Source organism: Chenopodium album, chromosome 3 (genome assembly GCF_948465745.1).
Source record: "Chenopodium album chromosome 3, dcCheAlbu1.1, whole genome shotgun sequence".
NCBI lineage: Eukaryota > Viridiplantae > Streptophyta > Magnoliopsida > Caryophyllales > Amaranthaceae > Chenopodium > Chenopodium album.
Window position 1 is genome coordinate 70,138,452 of NC_137836.1, and position 25,194 is coordinate 70,163,645.

Below are 25,194 nucleotides of genomic sequence, written 5' to 3' on the forward strand. Positions count from 1 at the left end.
ACATTCGCCCGTATTGGCCTCTACTCGATTCTTATATTGAAAAGCATTCATGTGATCTCAAAGGCATACAAACAAATATTCAATTCGCTCCAAACTATTATTTAACTAAATTGGTTGAATATTAATGCACACATTATTCAAAAATATTTGTGATCACTTGAATTAATTAACAAGATTAAAAGGAACCTAAACCGGTTGTCCAAATTATCTTATTAGGCGTGATTTTCAATTACATATTCCCTTTAAACATGCAATATGGTGATCAATAAATATAATAAACATTAATATTGGAAGCAATTTAATCACAATTCCAACAACATAAAATCGTTAGAAAAATAATAGAAATAAAAGGAACATGATTCTTACTTTGATTTTGTTTGTTTGCAACTACAAAATAATAAACGAGTTAGTAACTTCAAGGAAATAATAAAACAATGATTAAATTAAATTAAATAAAGTAGAGTTAATTTGGGGCCAAACCCTCAAACAGTTCTACCTTTCACGCCTTGGCTTAAGGACAGAACCACGAGTAAAGTATGGACTCCTTTGAGCACTTGAAGAAGGAATTTTGAAGTGAAAAGGGGTAGGCTAGTGTTTTAGGCTAAAGCATAGAAGAGAGAAAAATAAATCAGAGAGTTAATTCCCGCTCCGTACATCAGAAATGAGGGGGTATTTATAGGGAAAATGTGCTGAGGGAGCACACGGAACCCTAAAATGATAAAAACCCTAAAAAAGTATCCCGTGACACGGCAAACTGTACCGTGACACGGGAAGTCCCACCGTCAGACGGCAAACTTTCCCGTGACACGGTACATTTTTAGTGTGACGCGGGAAATTTTCAGAAAACGGGAAAGAAAACGCGTTAAGGGTTTACGCGGAAAAGACACGGAATGTCCCGTGTCACGGGAAATCCCACCGTCAGACGGGAAGGATTCCCGTGACACGGTGGCTGTCTGCCGTGGCGCGGGAATTTCCAACCTATTTTTGTCTAAATACATTTTTAACCCTAATTTCATTCGGCATTTGAAGTGCCGATTGATAATTTCGGGCCTTTTCTAACTTATTATTATTTGGGCTAAAATAAGAAAATAATTAAATAAAAATAAACAAAAGGTTTGGGCCAAAAATAAAATAAAAAGGGGTTTGGGCTAAAATTAAATAATAAGTTTGAGCTGAAATAAAAACTATGCTTTTACCAAACATCAAGACTAGTCCATGGACCGTTCAAAAATATAAATTTAATCAAATACAATTTTTTTTAAGCACTCTCGGAATTAAATACTGAACCCGACCAATAGTGGCGGTGAAAGGTTGTTCATCATCAGGTTTGGTTTTGGGGAGACATTTTTAGGTGTCTACACTACCTTACCCAAATTATAATTTTGCATATTAGACACTAAAAAAGAACCAAACTAAAATAAGAATTATAATTTTCGCTGGCTTTTAAAAAGTATATACAAGCATGGGTACTCGGAATCAAAAACAATATCCAATGAATACACTATTACTTCCTACATTTTAGAACCCGATTGGACGAATTCCTAATCCACACAAACTAAATTAAATCAGTACAACCCATCTATTTAACAATATCATTACTCACAAATAATCTCCTGGATATCATCTTTATCCTCCACAGGTTCAGGAGTCTGAGGCAAAATTACCTACTTCACTATTATGGGAAGAGAAGATATGGCTCGTGGACAAGGGCAATGGGGCTGAAAGAACTATGGTGTATTGGTGTGTACTGTGTAGTAAAATCACCTTTACTGTTTTTCACTGACTGTCCCTGTTTTAATTTTGACCTAGATTACCTGAAAAATTTAGGACATGGAAAACTTAAAACATTTTTGTCGATGGCTAAAACATAATAATAGGTTGACAATAATCAGTAGAATTACTTGGATATTTCACACAAGTTCTACATTTCAAATTATTAACAATTAACTGTGAATCCGATACTGCAAATCAAGATAAAGTGACATAATATATATGTGACCAAAGCAAAGATAATTCGGGAGACAATCAGATTTCTATCCTTGAGTCTAACTAAAGCAACTCAGACATACTAATTGGCCATACTTCAATGTAATCCCGGCACAGTTGACACCCTTATGGCATTATCCAGCGACCAATCTCACGAGAATAAAGCTACATCTATTCAGAACATATTTCTGTCCAACATAAGTTCCACACTTCCACTAATCTAATACTACTCTTGGATTACATTGGCATAAAAGGGGCCATCCGCAGAATCAGCCACTCACGCGAATCAGGTGACTGCGAAATTACTTTGGATTCCTTAAGACAATGATTACTGAGTCTCCTCGAAGGAACATCTTGCTAATGAACCTATCCTTGTTCACTGGCTGTGCCTTTTTCTTCCCTTTTCCAGTCTTCGGGGTCTGCAACATGCCAACAAGAAATTACATTAATGTCACAGCAAGTGAAAAGCCAAGAGATAAATAACTTTGCTCCCTAACTTCAATAAATAAATTTGACAGTTCTGTAGTATTACTGGGTAAAACTGCATAAACAGTTATATGATGTAGGGAGATAACATTCGCAGGTTCTGTTCTCAGGACCTAATACTAAGTGTTTTTTAATCATGGGGCAAAGGGGGGAAGTGGAGTGTAGATAGTTAAGACAAACCTCAGTCCACATCTCCCTGACATTTTCAAGAACCATATTGCAGTGACGATCAAAAGCTCTCACACGTCCAAACAATTTTCTGTTGTTTCGGCAATTGATAAGGACCTGAAGAGGTAAATCAGAAGATTTATATACCAACAGAGCATACTGTGATATATAGGGATGTGAAAACATGCTCCTCTTATTGAGTAATATTTTGGAATATGAAAGCAAATAGAAAAGGGAGTGTATATCAATATATTTTGGAAATCATAATAATGACAAATTCAACTTAAAAGAGAAAATGTGAATAAAGTAGTTATCTAGTACCTGCGTGTTATTCTTGACACTCATCATAAGTACAGATAGTGGACCAGTATTAAACTCCTCTTCCTCATTCTTTCCCTAGCAAAAGTTATCAAACAATACATTCATTAGCTTGAGTGTAGAAGTAACATAATCAGGTAACACACTTAACAGAAGACAAATTAGACAGGCCATCTAAAGCATAGTCCGTGCAGAAGCCATTTTAATAAAGTCCAATATATTCCAGGTGCACCTTATTATAACACCTTAGCACAGAAGAGTGAGCACATTATCTAAAACTACATGCAAAGCACCTTCTAAGTCACAACAATATTGATACTGAGTCAACAAATTTACAGTTATATACATTTCATTTCCAACTTGAACCAACATTTATTTATCTACTACGCGAATTCCTCTTGCAGTCCATCTAACATACAGTTTATATCCCCCTAATATTATTTTGGAAATTTTGTATTCCAAGAAGCTTTCAGGAGTTTATACAACGAAATTCCACTGTAGCGATGCGCACACACACACACACACACACACACACACACACTACTGGAATGATATTAATCTTATCAACTCATAAGCCCTAAAAGTTTCTAATTTGACCTTAAAAGCCTTGAACAGTTAAGCTTATCATTATATGGAGTTATTGGACCTACATCTATCTTTTCATTTCATGTTAGACCTGAAATCATATTATCTTATCAGCTTAGAATTTATTTCAAAACTAAATTAACCCAAAACGACCAAAACCACTTGCACAATTTGGAAAGAGAATGAAAAAATAACCATGTTAGATAATTGAAAGAATAACATGGAACAATTAATTACTAGTCACAGAGCACTTAGGAATTAATATATGCAGAAGTATTTAGAACTTACTGGAACATCTTCCTCCATTGTTAGACTGAAAATGAAATTAAAAAAAAAAAAAGTATTAGTAAAACAGGATACATTAGGAAGTACTGCATAGATATAAACAATACGAATACATAGTACACCTTGGCTCACAAGCTACGACAATACCAATTACCCTAACCATCATGTCAACTACACCATGTTACTCAGTCTAATACTAAGTTTACAAACACCTATAATAGTGACATGACAATATACAGGAAGCCTTCCGCAGATCACAGAAAACGCAACTGAAGACATAATCCACTGGTAACAAAGATTGATTTGATGAAGGATAGACCTTAACAAACACTAAACATTTTAACAAATACTATCCTTATTCGTCGTGTAACTAAAAGCACTCTAGCCTTATCTATAATAATTGTATAGCTTTATATTAGCTCTATTCAATCACTGTAGAACATTATTCAAGTTCATTGCTCACAAATAGCACGACTCGTCAATCTAATATCAGTGACAAAGCCTAGTGCTGATGACAACTTTTACCATCAACCTTCCAACAAAACCCATTTGTGTCAATTGAGCTAGCATACAGAAACAGTTGTTATTTAAGCAAATATAGAAGGAATTCTCATACAAAATACAATTTAGGCCTCAGTTAACAACAAATTTAATCAAAAAAAAATTAAGAGGTTATTAAAGTTCAAGTGTCTAAATTTAAAAATTACAACCTGAAAAACTATTAGGCAATCAAACTTGGAGCAAAACAACTAGGAGTACTAATCAAGCAAACTTTGCTCATTATACTTGAATTCAAACTTGAGCTGTGACGCTTTGCCTAAATTTGCCCTAAAGTTCAATTTGAATTCAAAATTTTATCATCTAATTCCTAACATTTAAGGATATGTGATTAAATTATCAAATAAATCTCATAATTTTAGGGATATGTGATTCAATTAACAAATTTCTAGCAACACAATCGCTGGTTATAATCATACTAGTAGTATTTAGTTGAGTTTTTCGAACCCTAGACTTGAACATTAAATTAAACCCTAGATTATGAAATTGATATGATAATTAGTAAGAGAAACCAACAACTTACCTCGAACAAGTAATGTGTAATGGAGAACGTAAAGTGCGATGTCGAAGTGCGCTTCAATGGAGAACTGAGAGAAAGAGAAAGAAAACCCTAACCTGCCCAGTATTATATGGGTCAGAATGTCAGATCCGTCCAATAAACAAATGGGCCGAGTCTTGATACGATTACCAATTGGACAAACTTTTAAATAAAACGGATGTTCACATCCGGTATAAAGTGACAATAAAATGTGCAAAAGTTACACTAAAACGCACAAAAGTTACCTTGACATATATACGTATTTATGCTTTATTGATAATTTGACAAAAGTGACACTAAATCTGACAAAAGTGTACCCGATGTTCAGTAAATTACTGAAAACCGGGTGTATACAAAAGTTTTCCTACAAATTGTTGTCCATTATACTCCGGTGTCGTACACTTTTTTTTAAAAAAAAAAAAAAAAAATCGATAGCGATGTCTTTTTATTAACTAATATCGAGTTCCGCCAAAGTAATAAGGCTTTGGGTTTCCAAAAATAATACGACCTTTGACATATAACTTCCGTAAATGAAACATGACCTGTTAATAACCTGTTTAATAGGTTACATGTAATACGTGTCAAAGTGTCATTGGTCAATTTTTATTTTTTTTTACAATTTTCTTTTTTTAAAAAAAATGAAATTTTAAAATGTAAAATAAAAAATAAAAAATAAACCACTTACTCAGCCCCACCCGGCTCAACCACCCCTCATACTCCACTGCGCAATCCCCCACTCCCCGCCGGCGTCGGGCTTCTCCTCGGCTTCTTTGTCACGTAACCATTCTCTTCCCCGTTCCCAGCCCTCGTACCAATCCCCATCCCCGTCCCCGATTCCACCCCCACTTCCTACCCCGTCCCTAATTTCGTCCCCCTACCCTACCACATTTTAGATGCTAGCACTCCCCTCTCCTTCACGCGATCTCTATCTTTTCCGATAGGTTAAAGTTTCAATTGGATTCCGAGGTGGAGCAGTGGTTTCATGGCGGTAAGGAGGGAGGGATGTGGTTTCGCGGCGATTCCAAAGGCAAGGGGTGGGATTTATGGGTTCGTTTCGAGTATAGGGGTGGAAGGGAAGGCGGTTTCGATAGAGGTGATCAACATTTGCCCGGTCTGATCCGGCTCGAAAATAAGGCGGGTTTGGGCAAGCATAAAAACGTATTTTTAGTTAAAAAGCCCGAAAAGCCCGTTTTGGCCTGAGAAGCCCGCTACTTTTTTATGGGTTTGGGGCACGATAAATTGTGTTAAGGCCCGGCCCGACCCAATTTTTTATTACCTCTAGGTTTCGAGGGTGGCTAGTGTCGGGGAGAGGGTTTGTTTCGATGTGGCTGGTTGGGTTAGGGTGCTTTCCAGGGAGTTCGTGGTGGAGTTGGAGGTAAAGGGAAGGATTCATGGGGAGGGTGATGTTTGGCTTTTTGTTTTTTCAGTTTTTGTTTTATTTTAAAAAAATTTAGTTATCGATAAAATAAAAAATCTTAACAAATTACAACAAGACATGTGTCGAATGTAACCTACAATACAAGTTATCGATTTTTTGAAGATATGTGTCACAAGTCGTGTTATTTTGAGATAATTTAAAGGTTGTTTTATTTTTGAAAGACCGCTAAAAGGTCGTGTTAATCTTGGCAAATTTTCCTTTTGATAATTGTTTTTCATTTTAAAATTTTTTTGACATTTGCTACCAGCGAAAGAACCTTATTTGTTCATATTTGCTACCAGTTTAATTTTTATTTTATCTTACTACCACCCAAATCCCAAAGTTATGGTTATTACTACCACTTAATAGAACCTGTTAAGATTTTGTTAAGTGAGGCCCATTATTTCATTAAATAATAATTTATTTTATTTTGAAAAAAATTTTGAAAAAAAATCTCAACCACCTCCCCCTCCTCGTCAGCCACCTTCCCCCTCCTCGTGTCGACGTCGAAACGCTCACCTAAAGTCGGCGAAGCCCACCTTGCTCCACCATTTCCCAAAGTCTACGTTGCCCGAAACCACCCTAAACGGGTGAAAACAAAACCCTAAAACCTGATTAATGTGGTTTCGGGGAATAAGTTTAGGGTATTGGTGCCAGTTTTTGGGTGGGGTAAGGGGAGGGCGGTCGATTCAGGTTGAGGGAGGGGAATGGGGTCGTTTTCGGTTGGGGGAAAGGGGTCATGTCCGATGGGGAGAAGGGGGAGTGGGTGGTGTCGAGGTGGGGGTTTTAGTGTTTCATTTTTTATGTTTAGGGTGGTTTCGGGGCAATGTTGATTGGGGAAAGGGAAGGGTGGGGTCGTAGGCACCGGAGGATCGTTTGGGTGCCGACGTTGATGGGAAGTGAAGGTTGGACGGTGGCAATACGGGTGGTTGAAGATGGAGCGGTGGCTAGAAGGTGGCATTGAGGTGGCTGGACGGTGGTTAGGCCCCACTAACAGAAATAGTAACAACATAAAGCAACATGTAGTAATATCTAAATTTTTGGGATTTGGGTAGAAGTAAGATAAAATAAAATTAAACCGGTAGGAAATGTGAACCAAAGTTCTTTCACTGGTAGCAAATGTCAAAATTTTCTTCATTTTATCATCAAATGAAGAGCCAAAACTAACCCGGGTGTGTATAACAAATTCTACCATGAAGTAGGCAGATTTGTTGTTTGCACCCCCACTTCCTTGTTAATGACATATCTTAGTTGTTTTTCAGTTTTGAATTACCTATTATATAGAGCATTCATTTTAATCATTATAAATGGTCATTTCTATATCATTAAATGTTCATTTTTTTGGGATAACTATTAAATGTAACTAATTTAATGTATATTTACACATATAGTGACCTGTGACATCATCCGAGCCAAAAACTAGTTTGTTTTTTTTTCATAACATGATTACACTTTTAAACTGTTAAATTCTATTTAGAGTATCTACGAATCATAAATATTATTTTACGACTGTTAATAATATATTCGATAAAAGTCGATCATGGTCTTGACTATGTAGGCGGTAGGCCATAGGTAGAGTCATAAAGAATACAAAGTAAGTTATAGATTCATATTTCGTAGATGATTGACATGTGGGCATCACTACAAGAAAATAACCTTTTCGTAGCGATTATTTTAACCTTTAGTATCGATTGTAATTGCAACAAAAAGCTTTCCCAACGAATGGTCATTCGATACAATATCCCCCGTTGCCTTAGCCTTTAGTAGTGGTTTTCAATATCGCTGGGGTTAACCTCAATAATCGATACGAAAAACTACATCTAATCGTGGTGATTATTGTAACGATTACAATCACTATAAATGTTTAACTCATTTTCTTCAAAAAAAAAAACACGCGTATGATCTTTACAAGATTCGAACATGCAACCTCAAACTCTTATATTAAATGTTTTACCAATAAGCTATGACATATTTTATGTATTCTTTGTCAAACAATATTTATATATTTAGTGTTGAAAAGGCTTTTCGTATCGATTTTTAGGATTTAGTGGCGATTGTAAATGATACGATTTCTCAAAATTATATAAATGTGTAAAAATAGTGTGGATATGTATTATTATGTTTTCCGTATCGATTTTATATGGGAAAACCATGGCGATTGTAAAAATGATACGACATCCTTAATTATTTCACAAACATACTTGCATATTGTAGCGAATGTACAATCGCTACGAAATAATCGCTACGAAAAGAGATTTTTCTTGTAGTGCATGGACTAGCCGATAAAAGGGTTGATTAAGCATGCCATAAAATCCTAAAGTGACACAACCCACCACAACCTCGTATGGGCACGGAAGACATGTGAATGGGTCACGAGTCATACATGTATATTGTTTTCAAATTTTTGGCTCAAATTCTATAGGAGCACGACGGGCAAACTTGCTTAATTTTGACCACTTTACTTGTTGAAGTAAATATTGGGGAAGGGGTATTTGGTTGGTAAGATGGTCGATGACACATACGCTGATCATGAACTTTGTTTACGCAAAATCCGGATCACCAATATGACTTTTTAGTCCGCTCTAAACTTGACTCACTAAATCACAAGAAATGGAGGTATGGTAGGCCTAGTTGTGCAAATTAGTTTTGGTTTTGATTGTAAAAGTTACGATATTTTCTGTGATTTAGATCTTTATTATTGTAGATGTCGTATGACTATTATTTATTGATATTATTATTTCCCGTTAAAAAAAAAATAACCTTTCTTGATTAATTTAAACAAATTTATAAATTTACTAGTTTTGTGCCTCGTGCGATGCTCGGGTTGTTTATTGAATTTTAAGATAAATTTATAATCTATGTTTTTTTCACGATTTGTCATCTAGTAGACATGTAATTAGGGGTGGCAATATCATCCAAATCCGATGGATAACCATCCACTCGATCCATATATATGGATGAAAAACCCAAACTTAAGCGGATGACGGATGGATGATGGATGGATCGAGTGATGGATCGGGTCGGATACGGATGATGATACATCCAATGTAATCCCCCATATTTTTAAAATATATTATAAATGAAATTATATATTATTTATAATATTTATTTGTATTTTTCCGAAATTTAATTTCAAAAGTTTCAAATTATTTTGGGTGGAAAATTATTTTTATTACAATATGATTTTTATAAACCATCATTCTATAATTTCATGTTTAAACAATCAAAGTCAATCTCACTTTACATACTTGATTGACCCATTAATTTTATGAGGCCTAATCTTATAACTTGCCCTACACCACTCTCTCTCCTATAAATACCCCATACATCCCCAAATTTTTCCCCATACAAAAAGGTTAGTAAACTCTCTTCTTTTAATTTTATTTCTTTATTATTTTTCCCTTATTTCTTTTCTTTTCTTTTCTCTTTTATTTTTTATTTTTTATTTTTTATTTATTTTTTATTTATAATTTCTTTCTCCTCCTTACGCGAGTTTCACTCACACTCACCACCATTGTTGCCGCCCTTATGCCGCCCAGCCACCACCGGCGCCCCTCACCACCGCCGGCGCCCCTCACCACCACCGACCACCTGACACCGGCGACCCACCAGCAGCCCAGTCGTGGCCCACTCCCCTTTCCTCCTCCTTTGTTTTTTTTTTTTTTTTTTTTTAGTTTTGCTTAAAATTGATTTAATTGTTTTGGGTTTTGATTTTGTAGTATAAAGATTATATTTTTAGTATCAAAATCATGTTTTTGATAGCTTAAACCTATAATTTCAGATTTTAATTATGTTATAAATTTTCAGATTTTGTAATTTTAAAACCTAGGGTTCAAATTATTCAAATTGGGATTTTAGGGTTCTTATGATCAATTAATTTGGGGCTTTTGTTCCTATTGCATTTGTAATGATTAATTAAGCATAAAACATGTTTTTAATGAAGTTTTAAGGACTTTTAATCAAATTTATATTGCTGAAAATTTGTTTAAGTGTTAATCTGTGATTATTGGTTGTTTTCTAGGAGGTGATTATTCTCTAGGAGATTTTTAATTGATTAAAAGTGGCGCAAAGGATTGTTTATACGAGGTACGTACATGTCTACTTCGTTGTAAGTAGTATCATGTTTAGGTACCAAAGAAAAGAACTTAATTTCATGATTAGAGAACAATTGGATGAAAATTGTTTGGTTATATATTTAATTAATTCATGTATTTATGTTTATGAGGCATGTTTTGGTGAATTAATTATGCTTGTATGGAATTATGGATGCAAGTATGTTGAATTATATTAGATTAATTGTTTGTATGAAATGTTGATACAAACATATTTTATTGGATTGGTTTGTTAACCACATTTGGATTATTAAAGGATTGAAATTGAATGGTTTAAGTGGAATGAATTTATTAATTATTCCACAAGGTTGTTATTTATTTTATTTATTAATCAAGCATGACTTGTTAGTATGTTGAGTAAAGGTGGATTAAGCCGAATTGGCTAGGTGGGTTGACTATGTTCAACAATTTGGATAATTTGGAAGTTTAATGAAATTAAAGGTCAATTTGTGATGTGATCACCATTGTCCTAAATTAGATTAAAAGTAAATTGATGCATGATTTTTATGTATGGTCTATTTGATTGAGTCGACTATCAATTAAAATTGTAATCACGTAAAGTGAAACATGGATGAGCAATAAAACTCTGGAAAGCGTGCACTTCTGGAGTATTGACAATTATGGGTTGGGGTACACGGTGGTAGCCCGTGGCTTTCCGAGGCTTGTTTGATCAACATGTCCTCTTTTCTTTTGGTATTTACATTTTATTTTATAATGAAAGTTAGATGAGATCCTGACTAACTTTGTAAGAATGGAGTCGCGCCCATTCTTGCATCGCGCTAAACTTTTATTTTAAATGGTCATTTGGGACCAAAATGATTTGGTGGATTGGACAACCTCGTCTATTGCTTACTCCAAACTAAATTAATTAAATTAAATATAAAGAGTCGAGTGTTTAGAATTGGTTAGAAAGTATGTTGAGTCAATTGAATTGTTTAAGTGTGGAGTCTTGATTAATGAATTCAAGTTGTATGTTTATTTACTTTAATTAGTTGAGCATGTCAGGATTTGTGCGTTGTAGCTTGTATGTACTCAGCTTTGCTGATTGCGTGCTTTTGTGTGTTTTCTTTGGTCATGGCCTTCGCCTTTCAATGACCCTGTGGTGATCCAATTATTACACTTGTATTATTGGGGAGCAGTATTGCACAGGTTAGCTTGATGATGTGAAGTTCGATGATTTGACATACGCATTGTCAAGGGATTAGTGTGATTGAGAGTATTCGTTCTTTGTGTTGAACTTATTTATGTTTTACTACTTTAATTATGTTTTGGGACTTTGATTATTGGTTTGGTTTTAAATAAGGGCCTTTATGGTTCCAATTTGTAAGCTTTGACTTATTGGGTTTCTAAATTATATTATTTTAATATTTAAGTTGGATTTCCGCTGCAATACTTTGATAAAGCCTTAACGTTTTAACACGTGGCGGTAACATGCCAATGGTTCTCCTCTATTTTTATTTAAAGTAAGTGGTTTGGAAAAGGGAGAATTATTGGGGTGTTACATCCAACCCATCACCCGATCCATCACCCGACCCATCCATCCACCCGTTGAATTTATATATAAAAAAATAAAAATAAATACCTTTTTATAATAATTTAATGTCTATTGTAGTGTTAGGAATTGACATTTGTTTTAATTTAGTAAAAAAGGAACAATTATTAGAAAGATGTATCAAAGTTTTAATAAAATTGATCACTTTTTTTTTTTTTTTTTTTTTTTTTTTTTCAAATCTTGATTTTAATTATGAAAATGAAAAGTTTTATTTATATATTTATTTCACCCGATCCACCCGATTCATCCATGGATGACGGATGGATCGGATGTGGATGAAAAAAAATTAGGTGATGGATGGGTCGGGTGATGGATGGATCGTTGGTGGATGGAGGCGGATGAAGCATCACCCGACCCACCTCCGATCCATTGCCATCTCTACATGTAATGATTAATAATAACGTTGGTGAAAATGTTCGATTTATGTCCTGTTCTCTTCACCTTAAAAAAATAATATTAAGTAAAAATAATTTTAGTTCAGTAAAAATAAGTTCAGTTCAGTAAAATTAATTTCAGTTCAGTAAAAAATAAGTTCAGTTCAGTAAAAATAAGTTAAGTTCAGTAAAATTCAGTTTTCTTAAAGAAGAATTATAATAGAAAATCAGTAAAAACAATTTCAGTTCAGTAAAAATAATTTAAGTTCAGTAAAACTAATTTCAGTTCAGTAAAATTAAGTTCAGTTCATTAAAAATAAGTTCAGTTCAGTAAAAATAATTTCAGTTCAGCAAAATTAAGGTGAATCAAACAGGGCCTTAATATATTAAGAAAAATAAAATAAAATAAAATTAGCAAAAAATAAACTAAATGTTCAAAACACGTTGGATTGACCTGAACCCAAAACTTTGGGCAAGAGTTGAACATTTCTTGACTCATAACCTGAAGTGACTTAATCCGAGATGACTCATGACCCAAATCTAATTGTCAGGTCTCCATTCTATTAGATTGTGAAATGTGAAGTATATAATTTTAACCGCTTAGTATATATTAGAAATAGATGTTTACGCTTTGAACTACTTCCTTCGCTCCAAAAAAAATATTATGTTATAAAAAATAAATTTATAAGATAATTTTTTGAATAAGATTATAATTCAATCTAATCTAATATATATATATAAAGGGGAGTTTTTTCTCGAGTTTTTAGAGAGCCACATATGATCTAATTTTCTTAGTGTGCCATGTAGGATTATAAATTTTAGTACTAACCAATTAAATAAGAGATTATTAATTTCTTTTACAATTAAATAATTCAAATGCCACATAAGCAAAATTGACGAATGAGATTTTAATGTGTAAATTAATTAAATCGGAGTACAAAATATTATCTTTTGAGATTAGAAATTTTATCTAATATTTTAAAACTAATATAATAACAATTTTAATCACATAAATATGAAAAATATTTTTTTTAAAAAATACTAACAAACCGTGCATCGCACGGGCTTCATCTAGTTTGTATATATATAACTACTGGATGAAGCCCGTGCGATGCACGGTTTGTTTGAATTTTTAAAAATAATTTTTTTATACATATATTTATGTGCTAAAATTTGTTATATATTTAGATAAAATTCCTAATATCAAAAGATAATATTTTATATTTAATTAATTTAAATTGGAAAATCTCATTCGCCAATTTTGCTTATGTGGCATTTGAATTATTTAATTATAAAAGATTTTAATAATCTCCTATTTAATTGGTTAGTACTAAAATTTATAATCCTACATGGCACACTAAGAAAATTAGATCTTATGTGGCTCTCTTAAAAACTCGAGAAAAAACTCCCCTTTATATATATATATATATAAGATTTTATCGATAATAATCCAACGCCAAATGTCGCAGTCTCGTGACCTGACTAAACCTTCGGTGAAGTTTATCCCATGTAGGAGACAAAACTTGAATTTCCTCTTTTTTATTTCGAAAACAAACTTGAATTTTCTCCAAGCAGTGGGAAATCGTTCAAGTTTTTTGGTATCTACACTCGATTTCCAAGTTCCAACATCACCGACTCTTCTGTTCCCTCGAACTTGAAAAAGTGCCCGCTTTCATCCTCCTTTTACCCCCACTTTCTCAGATCTTCCACTACAGGTATATTTTCTTCTTGATTGAAATCCTACTTCCATCAGAATTTACAGATTAATGCAATTTGATTAATGGGTTCTTAAAAATTCAATCTTTTATTTTTCCCTTTTCTCTAATTTGAATTGGGTAGTACTATTTGATGATTTTGTTCAATTATTAATCCAATTACGCTCAATTATAGATTAAAATCTCAAATATTGTTTATGGGTAGTGATTGTTACCTGCATTTATGAAGGTGGTAATTTCATTGAGCTAGAATTTATAGCATAAATCATAGGTTAGTCAGTTAGTGTAATGGGGATTTCTTGGTTTTTGATTTTACCCACATTTGCAATGATATATTGCAGATATGAGGGTGGTTTTATGTCAAGATGAATGTGCCCTGTGAGAATGCATTCTTATAGGGTAAAATGGCAAGTATACACCAAAGAGGAGATGTTATTGTTAGTGTGGGTTCCAAGTCTAATGAAAAAGGTGATGGAGTCCCTCTTCGAGTTGCTCGTAGGCCTAGGAAGTTCGGTTCGATTAGTCGACAAAGACTCTCGGTTTGGTTGTTGTTTATTGGAGCTGTGTTCTTCATGTACATGACATTTTTCAGTGTTAAAGTGCACTTTCATGGTGAGAATTTGTGTTCCTGATCTATATCATGCATATATATATTTTTAAATAAAGTCATTAAGTATAAAAATTTATTAGCATCCGGCATGATATTGTAAATATGTATATACATGTTAATAGTTTAATTCCTTTGATTTGGTTGTTTGTTCTTCTGAATTTGGCTTGATTTATGTATTTCTTAGCTTAGTATGGAAGAATAGTGGAAAGTGTGTGTGTGTGTGTGTGGGGGGGGGGGGGGGGGGGGAGGATTAAAGAGTTAAGTGTTTGTAAACTTTGGCTCGGAATGGAAAATAGATCATATCTGAACTAGCTAGATAACAGTACTGTCATCTTCTTCAGAAAAACGGACCTTGGTTTCTTATTTCGCTGTACACAAACACATCGAATTCTTTATTTTAAAACTTAAGGCATAAATGTTCTTCCTTACCCACCTACCCACCCAATTGTCCTAGCTCTTACCTTCTGTAGTTCTATAAGGTCTATCCGTCTTTCTTCCATTGGAATTTATAAGAATGTAAAAAATAGTGGAATCATAGATGGCATAAATTGTCCAATCTGGACATCTGGTTTATAGTGAACCAAAAGGTAAGAATAGAGGGAGAAGATAAAAAAAAAAAGGAAATTATTGAGGGCTGGATTGCTGGACTGGAGTGAAATATTTTGTTGTTGTCAAGTGCTACTCAATTTTTTTTTTTTTTGGTTTGGCTCCGCAGTTCCACCTTTCCCCTTCTTGTTGGTCTGAATGAATTCTTTCTTTCTTTTTTTTTTTTTTTCCCCTGATGAGTTCCATTTTTGTCTGAACCGGTTTTGATTTGCCCCGTCCAATTTCGTGTTATATGGATCAATGAGGTTCTGGTTGTGAGTATTCAGCAGGCATATAGTAGATAAGTCAAAGGAATGCTCTCCTTGGAGTTTGTCAATAGTACCATATGAGGAGATGACTCGGGGAATGAATTGGATAAGAGCATTGTAATAATCTATCTGTTAGTGAGATGCCAATTTCTATATTATTTTTAAAAGACCAATGTAATATTATTTTTAAAAGACCAATGTACCATAAATTGAGGCATCCATGGTAGGAAGTAAACATTTCTTTTTTTAATGATCTTAAAAGTAATAAAAATGATTTAAAGTCATTTAATGCTTTGATCTCCTTTGCATATTCATCTTTCTAACCTATTGGTGTTGAAGTCTTTTAATGCTAGCCATTAGTATGTGTGTGATCAATTTATATCCTTGCCGCTTGTTTCTTAATTGCAATTTGCTCAATCTATATCCTTGCTTCAAGCTTGATGGTTTATGGGCAGAATAAGAAATTCTTATGCATAGTTAAGATTTCCATTGTATTCTTGAGCTCTTTGTTTGTCATCTTAAAACTTATGTAGGTAACATTAAGATATCTTAATGATGGTATATGATTTGTAGGTGAGAAGGAATATGGCATGTCGTCTTTATTCAGTGTGCCAAAAAGAGGCCTTGAGGGTTATGTTACCCAATCGAGTTCTGCAACACGTAAGTGTTTTTCTCTTTTGATTTGTTGTTAGAGGATGGAATAAGCATTCTTATGCATAGATGATTAATACATTAATTGTATTCTAGGAAGCAATTTGTATGTCCTTTGCAAGGTTTTGTAGTTAAAGTGCACTTTCATGGTGAGAATTTGTGTTTCTGGTCCATATAATGCATCATTTTTAAGCATGAAGTCATCTAAGTATAAGAATTTATTTATTTCCGGAACGACATAGTAGATATGTATATACAAGTATATGTTTTTTAGACAGTTAAATCTTATATTTTTATGTTTTTAAGACAGTTCAATTCTTTGGATCTAGTTGTTTGTTCTTTTGAAGTTGGCTTGATTAATGTATTTCTAAGCTTAGTATGAATGAGGTCCACTTTTTGCCTGAATCGGTTTGATTTACTTCTAATTTTGTATTTTATGGATCAATGAGGTTCTGGTTGTGAGTATTCAGCAGATATTTTGTAGATAAGAGTCAAAGAAATGCTCTTCTTGGAGGATGTCAATAGTTGTATATAAGGAGATGACTGGGCGAAAGAATCTGATAATAGCATTGTAATTTGTAATCTGTTATTGAGATGCCAATTTCTATTTGATTTTTCGTTAACTAACATATCATAAATGGAGGTATCCATGGTAGGAAGTAAACATTTCTTTTATCAAGTGAGCTTAAAGTTAATAATATGATGTGTAGTCATTAAATGCTCTGATTTCCTTTGCATATTCATCTCTCTAATCTAACGGTGTTGAAGCATTGAATCTTTAAATGCTAGCCATTATGCCCATTAGTATGTCTGTGATCAACCAATATCCTTGCCACTTGTTTCTTTATTGCCCTTTGCTCAATCTATATCCTTCTTGATGGCTTATGGGCAGAATAAGAAATTCTTATGCATAGGTAGTTAGGAATCTTTGGATTTCCGTTGTATTCTTGAGCACTTTGTAAGTCGTCTTTAAAGTTTTGTAGGTATGTTAAAAGATCATAATGATGGTATATAATTTGTAGGTGAGAAGGAAAATGGCACTTCATCTTTATTCAGTGTGCCAAAAAGAGGCCTTGAGGGTTATATTAACCAAAGAACAAGTTCTCCAACAAGTAAGTGATTTTCTCTATTGATTAATTGCTAGAGGATGGAAAAAAATTCTTATGTATAGATGGTTAATTTATTTACTGTATTCAAGGAAGCACTTTGTATGTCCTCTGGAAGGTTTTGTAGTTAATGTTATATAATCTTCATGAGGTATTTTATATGTAGGTAGGAAGGAAGATGTCATATCATCTGTCTTCAATGTGCCAAAAAGAGGCATTGAGAGCAATATACCTCCTAAAAGAAGGTCTCCTAAGCGTAAGTTTATTTTGTGTTTCTTTATTGATTTGTTGTGTAAAGGTTCAAGACAGGCTCATTTATAAATATTTTATTGAACAACTGAACATAGATTGAGCTAGATTTTGAGACTGATTAGTATGTCAGCCTAGCTTAAGCAAAGGGAGTAATTAACTAATATATCTTCATGGGCTCATTAATTGTCTTGTTTATTTATGTTACTGAAAATGCTTTTGCTCATACTTCCCAGTGTCCCATCTTGTCACCATTAATTATATTGGTTTTCATGTTAGCAGTTAGCCCATGTGTTTGATTTTCTGGTCTTCCCTTTCTACTTGTCCTTTAAATTTTGCTTAGAAATTGAAATAGATTGACAGAGATGGCACTAAAACTGGATGGAAGTTGTACATTATATGAATTTGTATGATGGGATGGTTCATCCAGGGTAAGCATGTATGTGAGCCAGGATTTATGTGTGCTGTTGTCTTTTTTTGTTGGGACTTGGGAGATGTAGTAATGCCCTTTTGGATGACTAACCTGGTTGTGCTGTACGTTAATTATTTCTTTTTTTATGTAACTCTATCTGTCTCCGGCTTAAGGTTTTTGAAAAATGCTAAGATTTGCTAACGATTTGGTGTTTAAGAAGTCACTCTTTTAGGAGAAACTTTAGTCTTAACTTTTCACAATTTAACTCAAAATTTCAATATATGATTGACATATCTGCGTCAATAAATCCCAAATAAACGGTAAGCCTATGTTCTACAATGGGTAAAAAAAAGAGGGTTGTCCCATAGAGTTCTCAAGAACTTTGGACATCATATATAATGGATCAGATTATCTTTGCCTATTTTTTAATTTGCCTTTTCTCAATTTGCCAAAAACTTCCAGATTATCCTTGTGACATTGAATTGGCAAAGTCTGTTGAGTACATTCTGGAGCCCAAGGACTATCTAAACATCACACATTTTGAAGTGGACTATGTTGAAAAAGAAGAGGAATCTTTGATGGCGAGCCCGTACAAACTCAGATTTGCTGGTCATCAGACTCTGGAAGCACGGGAAAGGTCATTTATTGCGATAAATCAATCTCTGCACTGTGGTTTTGTAAAGGGGCCTTATGGTATGGGAAGTACTGGATTTGATTTGGATGAGAAGGACCAGAAGTTTATGAAGTCATGTGTTGTTGTTGTGTCATCTTGCATTTTTGGGAGTTCTGATTTTCTAAGACGACCAACAAGTAAATTGGTGAGTTATTAATTTCAGAATTTCTTGTGCTATCATATGTTATTTCCCTCTCAGTTTATACTGGCTGTATTTTGTTACTAGTGAGGCTCTTTCTTGTACTATTGGCTACTCCGTTTTCTTTTATAGTCAGGCTGTTTCCCCCCTACCTCCCCTTAAGGTTATGTATTTCCCCATTCGTATGAGGATATGTAAAGTCTTTGGGGACGGTAGGGGGAAGAAATGGAGGGCAAATTTTTTTTTTTTTTTTTTTTTTGAAACAAAATGGAGGGCAATTAGGAAAGCCCACTTTTAGGGAAAATTCAAGATGGGAAAGGAAAATAATATTAAATGGAACAAGCTGTTAAGCACTTTCAAAGGGTAAGGGAAGTCGTAAATCTCATAATGTCCTTTTATGAAACCCTGGAAGTGAGTCATATCCCTTGAATTTTTATAGAAGTCAAGCATTTGGTTCGGAATTTCAGAACCACATAGTGATAAAGTTCCTATTATAGGAGAAGAAGCTGGATTAAGACGGACAAGTTTTGAATACTACCTTCGTTTCTTATTATGTGCAACAAAGGGTTATTATTTGTGAAACATAAAATATTCCTTTGTTGCACATAATAAGAAACGGAAGTAGTACTTTTTTTAGTCATTAATTGCAGTTAATTAGCTATAGCCTGTAGGCTAATTTAGAATTCTGGATTGCTTAGCCTGCATTTATACTGTAAACAGACTTCATAGGAGATTATAGATTTATAGGCACACTTATTATGTAGAAGTGTAGCAAAAGTGTTAGAATCCAACCCTCCTTTCAATGTTAGATGCTTTTTAGGACTTTTCTGTAAGAATTCTATGTTTTAGAGGAAATTATTATGTTCAATCCATGGAAATTTTTTTAGTTCCAAAATAAAGCTCACTAGGAGGTGATGATTAATGAATGAGAATCATAAGTTCTTACCCTGTGTTTCCTTATTTTAATACTTGTGGTGCGTTGTTAGCCCATTAATTATTGTGCTGCCATTCATTTTAAAGCATTCCAACTCAGTAAAGTATTGCAACTTGATGTTCTCGACACCTGCTTGTGTTGCTATGTGTACACTTTTTTGGATAGAGTTTGCAGTCTTGCACCCTTGCTGACAGATAGGCTAGAGTGTGCCACATGATCTGATGTCAAAACACTTGGACTGTGACAACCATGGTGATGTGTTGAGCTTCTTAGCTATGCATGCGTACTGGAGTAACAGAGGATATCTTCCATGTACTGTGGGTTTTTATTAGGCTCTCTTAAAAATAGTATGATTTGTTAAATTGATGCTGTAGAGGTAACGTGGAAATATGTTTGTTACAGATCAGTGAATTTTCAAAGACAAATGTCTGTTTTGTTATGTTTTTGGATGAGGAAACACTGCAGAAACTGTTATCAGAAGGAAATGTTCCTGACGACAGAGGATTCATAGGTTTATGGAGAATAGTAGTAGTTAGAAATTTGCCATATGAAGACATGCGGAGAACTGGTAAGGTGCCAAAGCTCCTAGCACATCGTCTATTCCCATCTTCTAGGTAGGTTACCTCATTTCAGTTGTTAAATTGACTAGTTTATGTCATTTCATCATTAGAGTCTGGTAATAAATTTTTTTGGTGCTGTGTAGGTATTCTATTTGGCTTGATAGCAAGATGCGGCTTAATGCTGATCCTTTGTTGATCCTGGAGTACTTCCTATGGCGAACAAAATCAGAGTATGCCATCTCAAAACATTATGATCGCCAATGTGTTTGGGAGGAGGTGCTCCAAAATAAGCGTCTTAATAAGTATAATCACACTGCCATTGATGAGCAGTTTCAGTTTTACCAGTCTGATGGGCTAACCAAGTTTAATTCATCTGATCCACATATTCCTCTTCCAAGTTGTGGGTGCTAATATCTTTATTTAGTACATTAATGCTTTACTCCCTTTGTCCCTTAATATTTTCACATTTCCTTTTATCTGATGTAACAAAATAGACTTCATGTTCCTATTTCAAGTAACTTTTTCCTATCCATACATCAATCCCTTTTTTTTTTTAATTTTTTTCTAATATTTTTTTATTTTTGTCTCTGTTGCAACAATTTCTTTCAACCCTTTTTTCCTTTTTATTTTTATTTTTATTTTATTTTATTTATTTATTTATTTATTTATTTATTTTCTTCTTAATCCACTACTGAATTCATTAAATTTAACAGCTATCCTTACCATATGTGCAGATGTGCCTGAAGGTTCTTTAATTATCAGAGCCCACACACCTATGTCAAATCTCTTCTCGTGCCTCTGGTTTAATGAAGTTGATCGTTTCACTTCCCGTGATCAACTTAGTTTTGCATATACCTTTTTGAAATTGAAGCAATCGAATCCTGATAAACCATTTTTTCTTAATATGTTCAAGGTCAGTTGTTATTATTAAATCAGGTAGCATTCTTTCAGCATGCTTGCATAATACTTTGTCACTCTACTATGATGAAAAATTTTATGTAGATTTTCTTAGGCTGTAACTGGAACAGAGTATGGAAGTTCATGATAAGTCTTCTTTGATGCCAGTCTGTCAATTTCTGTCTATCCACCTCTCCGCCTCTACGGTCTTTCAGTTAGGCCCTCATATATTCTATCATCAGCTGGAAGCTGTTAGCCGAACAGTGTTACCCTGTATTTCATCGCTGTATTGGTGGTTATGCCAAACTGCCAATTTTACTCTTGATAGTATCAACAATGAACTTTCTCTTTACTTGACATGATCTGCATCCCAAAATATTCTTGCTAGTGTTGCTACTGCCTCCCTTTTGCTTGCCAGTGACTGTATTGTTACCTTTCTCTCCTAATCAGGAAACCTCATGATCAATGAACTTTTTAGATCAAAGCAATTATCCACTCTTGTGATGGTTTGACTCCAACAAATCTTTTAGTGATGAACTTTTCGGCAGTCCTTCCTTCTCTCTCTCTTCTTTCTCTTTGGTATTAGCTTGTTATGTTTTCCCTAAATTGACTTATTAGTTATGGGATTGTGTTTGCCAGCTTCATTTGGTTGTTTCTCACAACATCATATGAATACATGACAGATTTTCGTAGTATTTTGTTGTAGTAATATTTTGTATCTTTCTTTTGGTGGCGATGCATTTTGATCCTGTTAAACAACTTTTATTGCAAGATTCTTTTTGACTTGTGCTGTTTAGTCTTACCAATCATGCGGATTTATCGCTTATAAAATGCAGAAGATTTCTAACCTTGTTTTTGTTTTTGGAATTTTTTTAAGGATTGTGAGCGTAGAGCATTGGTAAAATTATTTCGCCATAGGGAAGTTCCATCTCCTCCAAATCCGCCTTGATTGATGCTTGGTCATGCATTTTTTTTGTCATGGTATGTATATTTCAGAATATCATTCTTCATATTTTTGGTGTACTAAAAAGAGAAATTGGAAGGAGGGGGGGGGGGGGGGGGGGGGGACTCTGTAATGATGATTTTTTTTTTTCATAATTTTAGGCTGGCAAAGTGGCCAGCAATGTTACTGAATTTCTAATGTTTACCAACTTCAATTTTTCTTCTTCTGGATTTTGCTTTTATTCATTGGATATTGAAATACTTCTTGCCTTTTCTCCTTTATGTTGCATTTCGCTCATTGACCTATATGCAGTATAATACTAATTTCTTGAAAAATATATGTTTAGGTTACTTCATGATTATTTGTGATTCTGTTATGGTTAATGCAGAAAATCATATACGATAGATCAGAATCTTGTGGAGAATTAATGAATTATGCACGTGTTGATCCTCCCAGGTTCGTTATATATGTGCTTTGTACTGTGTATTTTCATAATGATATTTCTCCAGTATATTTCATGATCTTTAATGGATGTTTTTCTTTTCTTTTTGATTTTTTTAGAAGCTATATCCTACAACACCTATTTTGCGGATCTCTACTCAAGAGGAATCGATTTTGGGTGAGATTAATACCATGACGTTGGAGCTATTTGTTAATAGGTTATTATTAATGATTTTAGAGATTTTTTTTTTCATTTCATTTTTTACTCTTGTATCTATGTTAAATATGATACCTGATATAGACGAATCTGTAGTTTTTGTTATTCATTGTAATGGCCTATAGAAACCTAATTATATTTGAAAAGAATGAATAAAGTTTATAGTAATTGCACAAAAAAATGAATCGTGCTTTTGTTTGAAGAGAACATTGTTCTATTTTTGCCTTGAGGTTTCCTGGTATTTTCGTCCTATGGTGTGAATTAATCTTGCTCCTCAGCCTCGGGCATTTTCTGGTCTTGGTTCTTAGATTAGTATTTTTACTTTCATTGTCCATTCGTTCAAGCATTGCAATGGATCGAAAATCTCTTCTTCGATCCCTTGGAATCATGTTAATGTTTAAACTTGATCATTGATGTACATGTTTAAACTTGATCATTGATGTAACTGTAGTGGGTTAAACCGTTCAATATTGATCATTGATGTTTACATGTACTATCAATATTGAAGTGCTTGTTATCTTCTACTTGAATTTTTTTCAATGTTGATAGTTATAAATACTTCGTATTCTTCTACGTAGTACTCAAATATTTTTCATGTTCATCATAGACAACGTTGATACTTATAAATACTTCGAATGCAACAGTGCAAGCACCAAAGCAGGACTGCTGCATACACTATGCTGTAATATCTTCGGCGCCAATATATGATGTCCATAACTCGAGCAGTTATAAACTTATGAAGATAAGTAACTTACAGGTTACAACTAGCAAACTACAAAGGTTCATGTTATAGAAATTAAGTCTAGAACATACGAAGTACAAGAGTAGTTAAAAATCATTGGAAATGGATGGACATGTGACATTTTTGAGGATGACTTGGGTTTTTGTCTATGAGACTAAGACTCCATTGGCGTGAGTTTTACTCTGGTCAATTAGTCTTCCTAAAAGATAACCGCCAAAGTTTATAGTGTCACAATTATTTTTTACTACTTTAAACAAACATTTTTGAACAAAAGTAGAAATTTGGTTCACATTTAAAGTGTTAAAAACATTTTCTTCAAAAAAAGAAGTGTTAAAAACATTAGGAAACAACGAGGTTTAGAACACTATATATATATATATATATATGACAAACATTTAAAAAAATCGGATGTATAATAAAATATTGTATATCCACTTTAAAGTTACCTTAAAATGTTCAAAAGTTACCCTATAATAAATAAAAGTTACCTAGTATATATAAGTTATCATGATATAAATAAAAGTTAATTAACCTTTATGGATAAAAGTTACCCTAAATTTAACAAAAATTACTTCGATGTATAGTAATATTATTGTACATTGGATGAATACAAAAGTTTTTGTATAAATATATTTTTTTTCTAAAAATGTAAAACATAACGTGAAATTAGGTACGTCTTCTCTCAAGACAGTGAAATTTAGAACGTCATTGTATTCGAAATAATATAAATCTTTTCCAACCTAAAAAGGACAATTAAGTTTGGAAACTTAATTTTGTCTTTACAATGCGTGTATTAGTTGCGAAACATCGTAGCACTTTCGTTGGTTCCCAAACTCATGCGTTATTCTGTTACTTTGTGTGCAATAAGTTTGCAATAATTAACAAACGTAGACTCCTTTGCTTCAACTTACCACAGCACAAAAGCGACGGAAACCTTTATATATAGAAAGACCCAAAGATTTTCGTCCATTTCATTCGAATAATGTTGTTTTTGGAAAATTCCTAGGAACCCAACATTTTAATTTTTTAATGTAGTAAAAGCAATGGACCTGAATTTTGGGCATGGAGAAGGATCCAAGTAGTAATTTTGAGCTGCGTAATTAGATCATGGACACGAGTGCATGATGATAATATAAAAGTTTTAATGACATATATAACGGAACACTGATATATAAAAAGGAGTAAAATTTATTGCAAATCTTACGTGATTGAAATTTTGAAATTCGTGATTACTAGTGGCAACACAATATTCCCAATTTTAATTTACTCCAACATATTTAATTAGAGATTAGTATTTAAAGGTGAAAAATTCAAAATGGAGAGAACTTATGGTGATTATACTGTTACAAAATTTGTATGATAATGACGGGTTTTGCAAATATTGTAAGCGATTAAAATCTATAGAGTTTAAGTAGAGAAAGAGAGTGGAGAAAAGTGATAAAGGTAATGTTTTGAATTTTTGATGATGGTGCTAGAACTTTAGGTTTGAAAATATGTAGCAAATTAACTTTCAAGTAAACTTGTATGTTCTTTCAAGTGCATGTGTCCATATATAGTTGAAGCTTATCTTATAGTGTGGATGGGAAGTCTTATTTGGCAATTAGTCAATTTGCTACTAATATAACACTAAGTATAATTGGGACATAATGTACAACATTTTCTTGTGTAGTTG

General features: G+C 33.5%; 2 protein-coding genes across 2 annotated transcripts; one reads left to right on the forward strand and one right to left on the reverse strand.

The window, feature by feature from the left end:
- Positions 1-1,962: 1,962 nt before the first annotated feature.
- LOC145624100 (uncharacterized) lies at positions 1,963-5,039 on the reverse strand. Its single transcript, XM_081677060.1, has 5 exons — positions 4,910-5,039; positions 3,832-3,856; positions 2,962-3,036; positions 2,653-2,757; positions 1,963-2,405 (listed from the first exon to the last, which is right to left on the reverse strand). The coding sequence occupies exons 2-5, from the start codon at positions 3,847-3,849 to the stop codon at positions 2,289-2,291; spliced, it is 315 nt and encodes a 104-aa protein (XP_081533186.1). The 5' UTR covers positions 3,850-3,856; positions 4,910-5,039; the 3' UTR covers positions 1,963-2,288.
- Positions 5,040-13,851: 8,812 nt separating this feature from the next.
- Positions 13,852-22,948, forward strand: LOC145615434 (putative hexosyltransferase MUCI70). The gene is made up of 12 exons (XM_081670509.1): positions 13,852-14,094; positions 14,436-14,706; positions 16,132-16,218; positions 17,232-17,321; positions 17,482-17,571; positions 18,439-18,794; positions 20,125-20,336; positions 20,426-20,682; positions 21,017-21,195; positions 22,057-22,160; positions 22,511-22,578; positions 22,684-22,948. Exons 2-10 carry the CDS (start codon positions 14,499-14,501, stop codon positions 22,126-22,128), a joined length of 1,551 nt encoding a protein of 516 aa, XP_081526635.1. The 5' UTR covers positions 13,852-14,094; positions 14,436-14,498; the 3' UTR covers positions 22,129-22,160; positions 22,511-22,578; positions 22,684-22,948.
- The last annotated feature ends 2,246 nt before the right edge of the window (positions 22,949-25,194 follow it).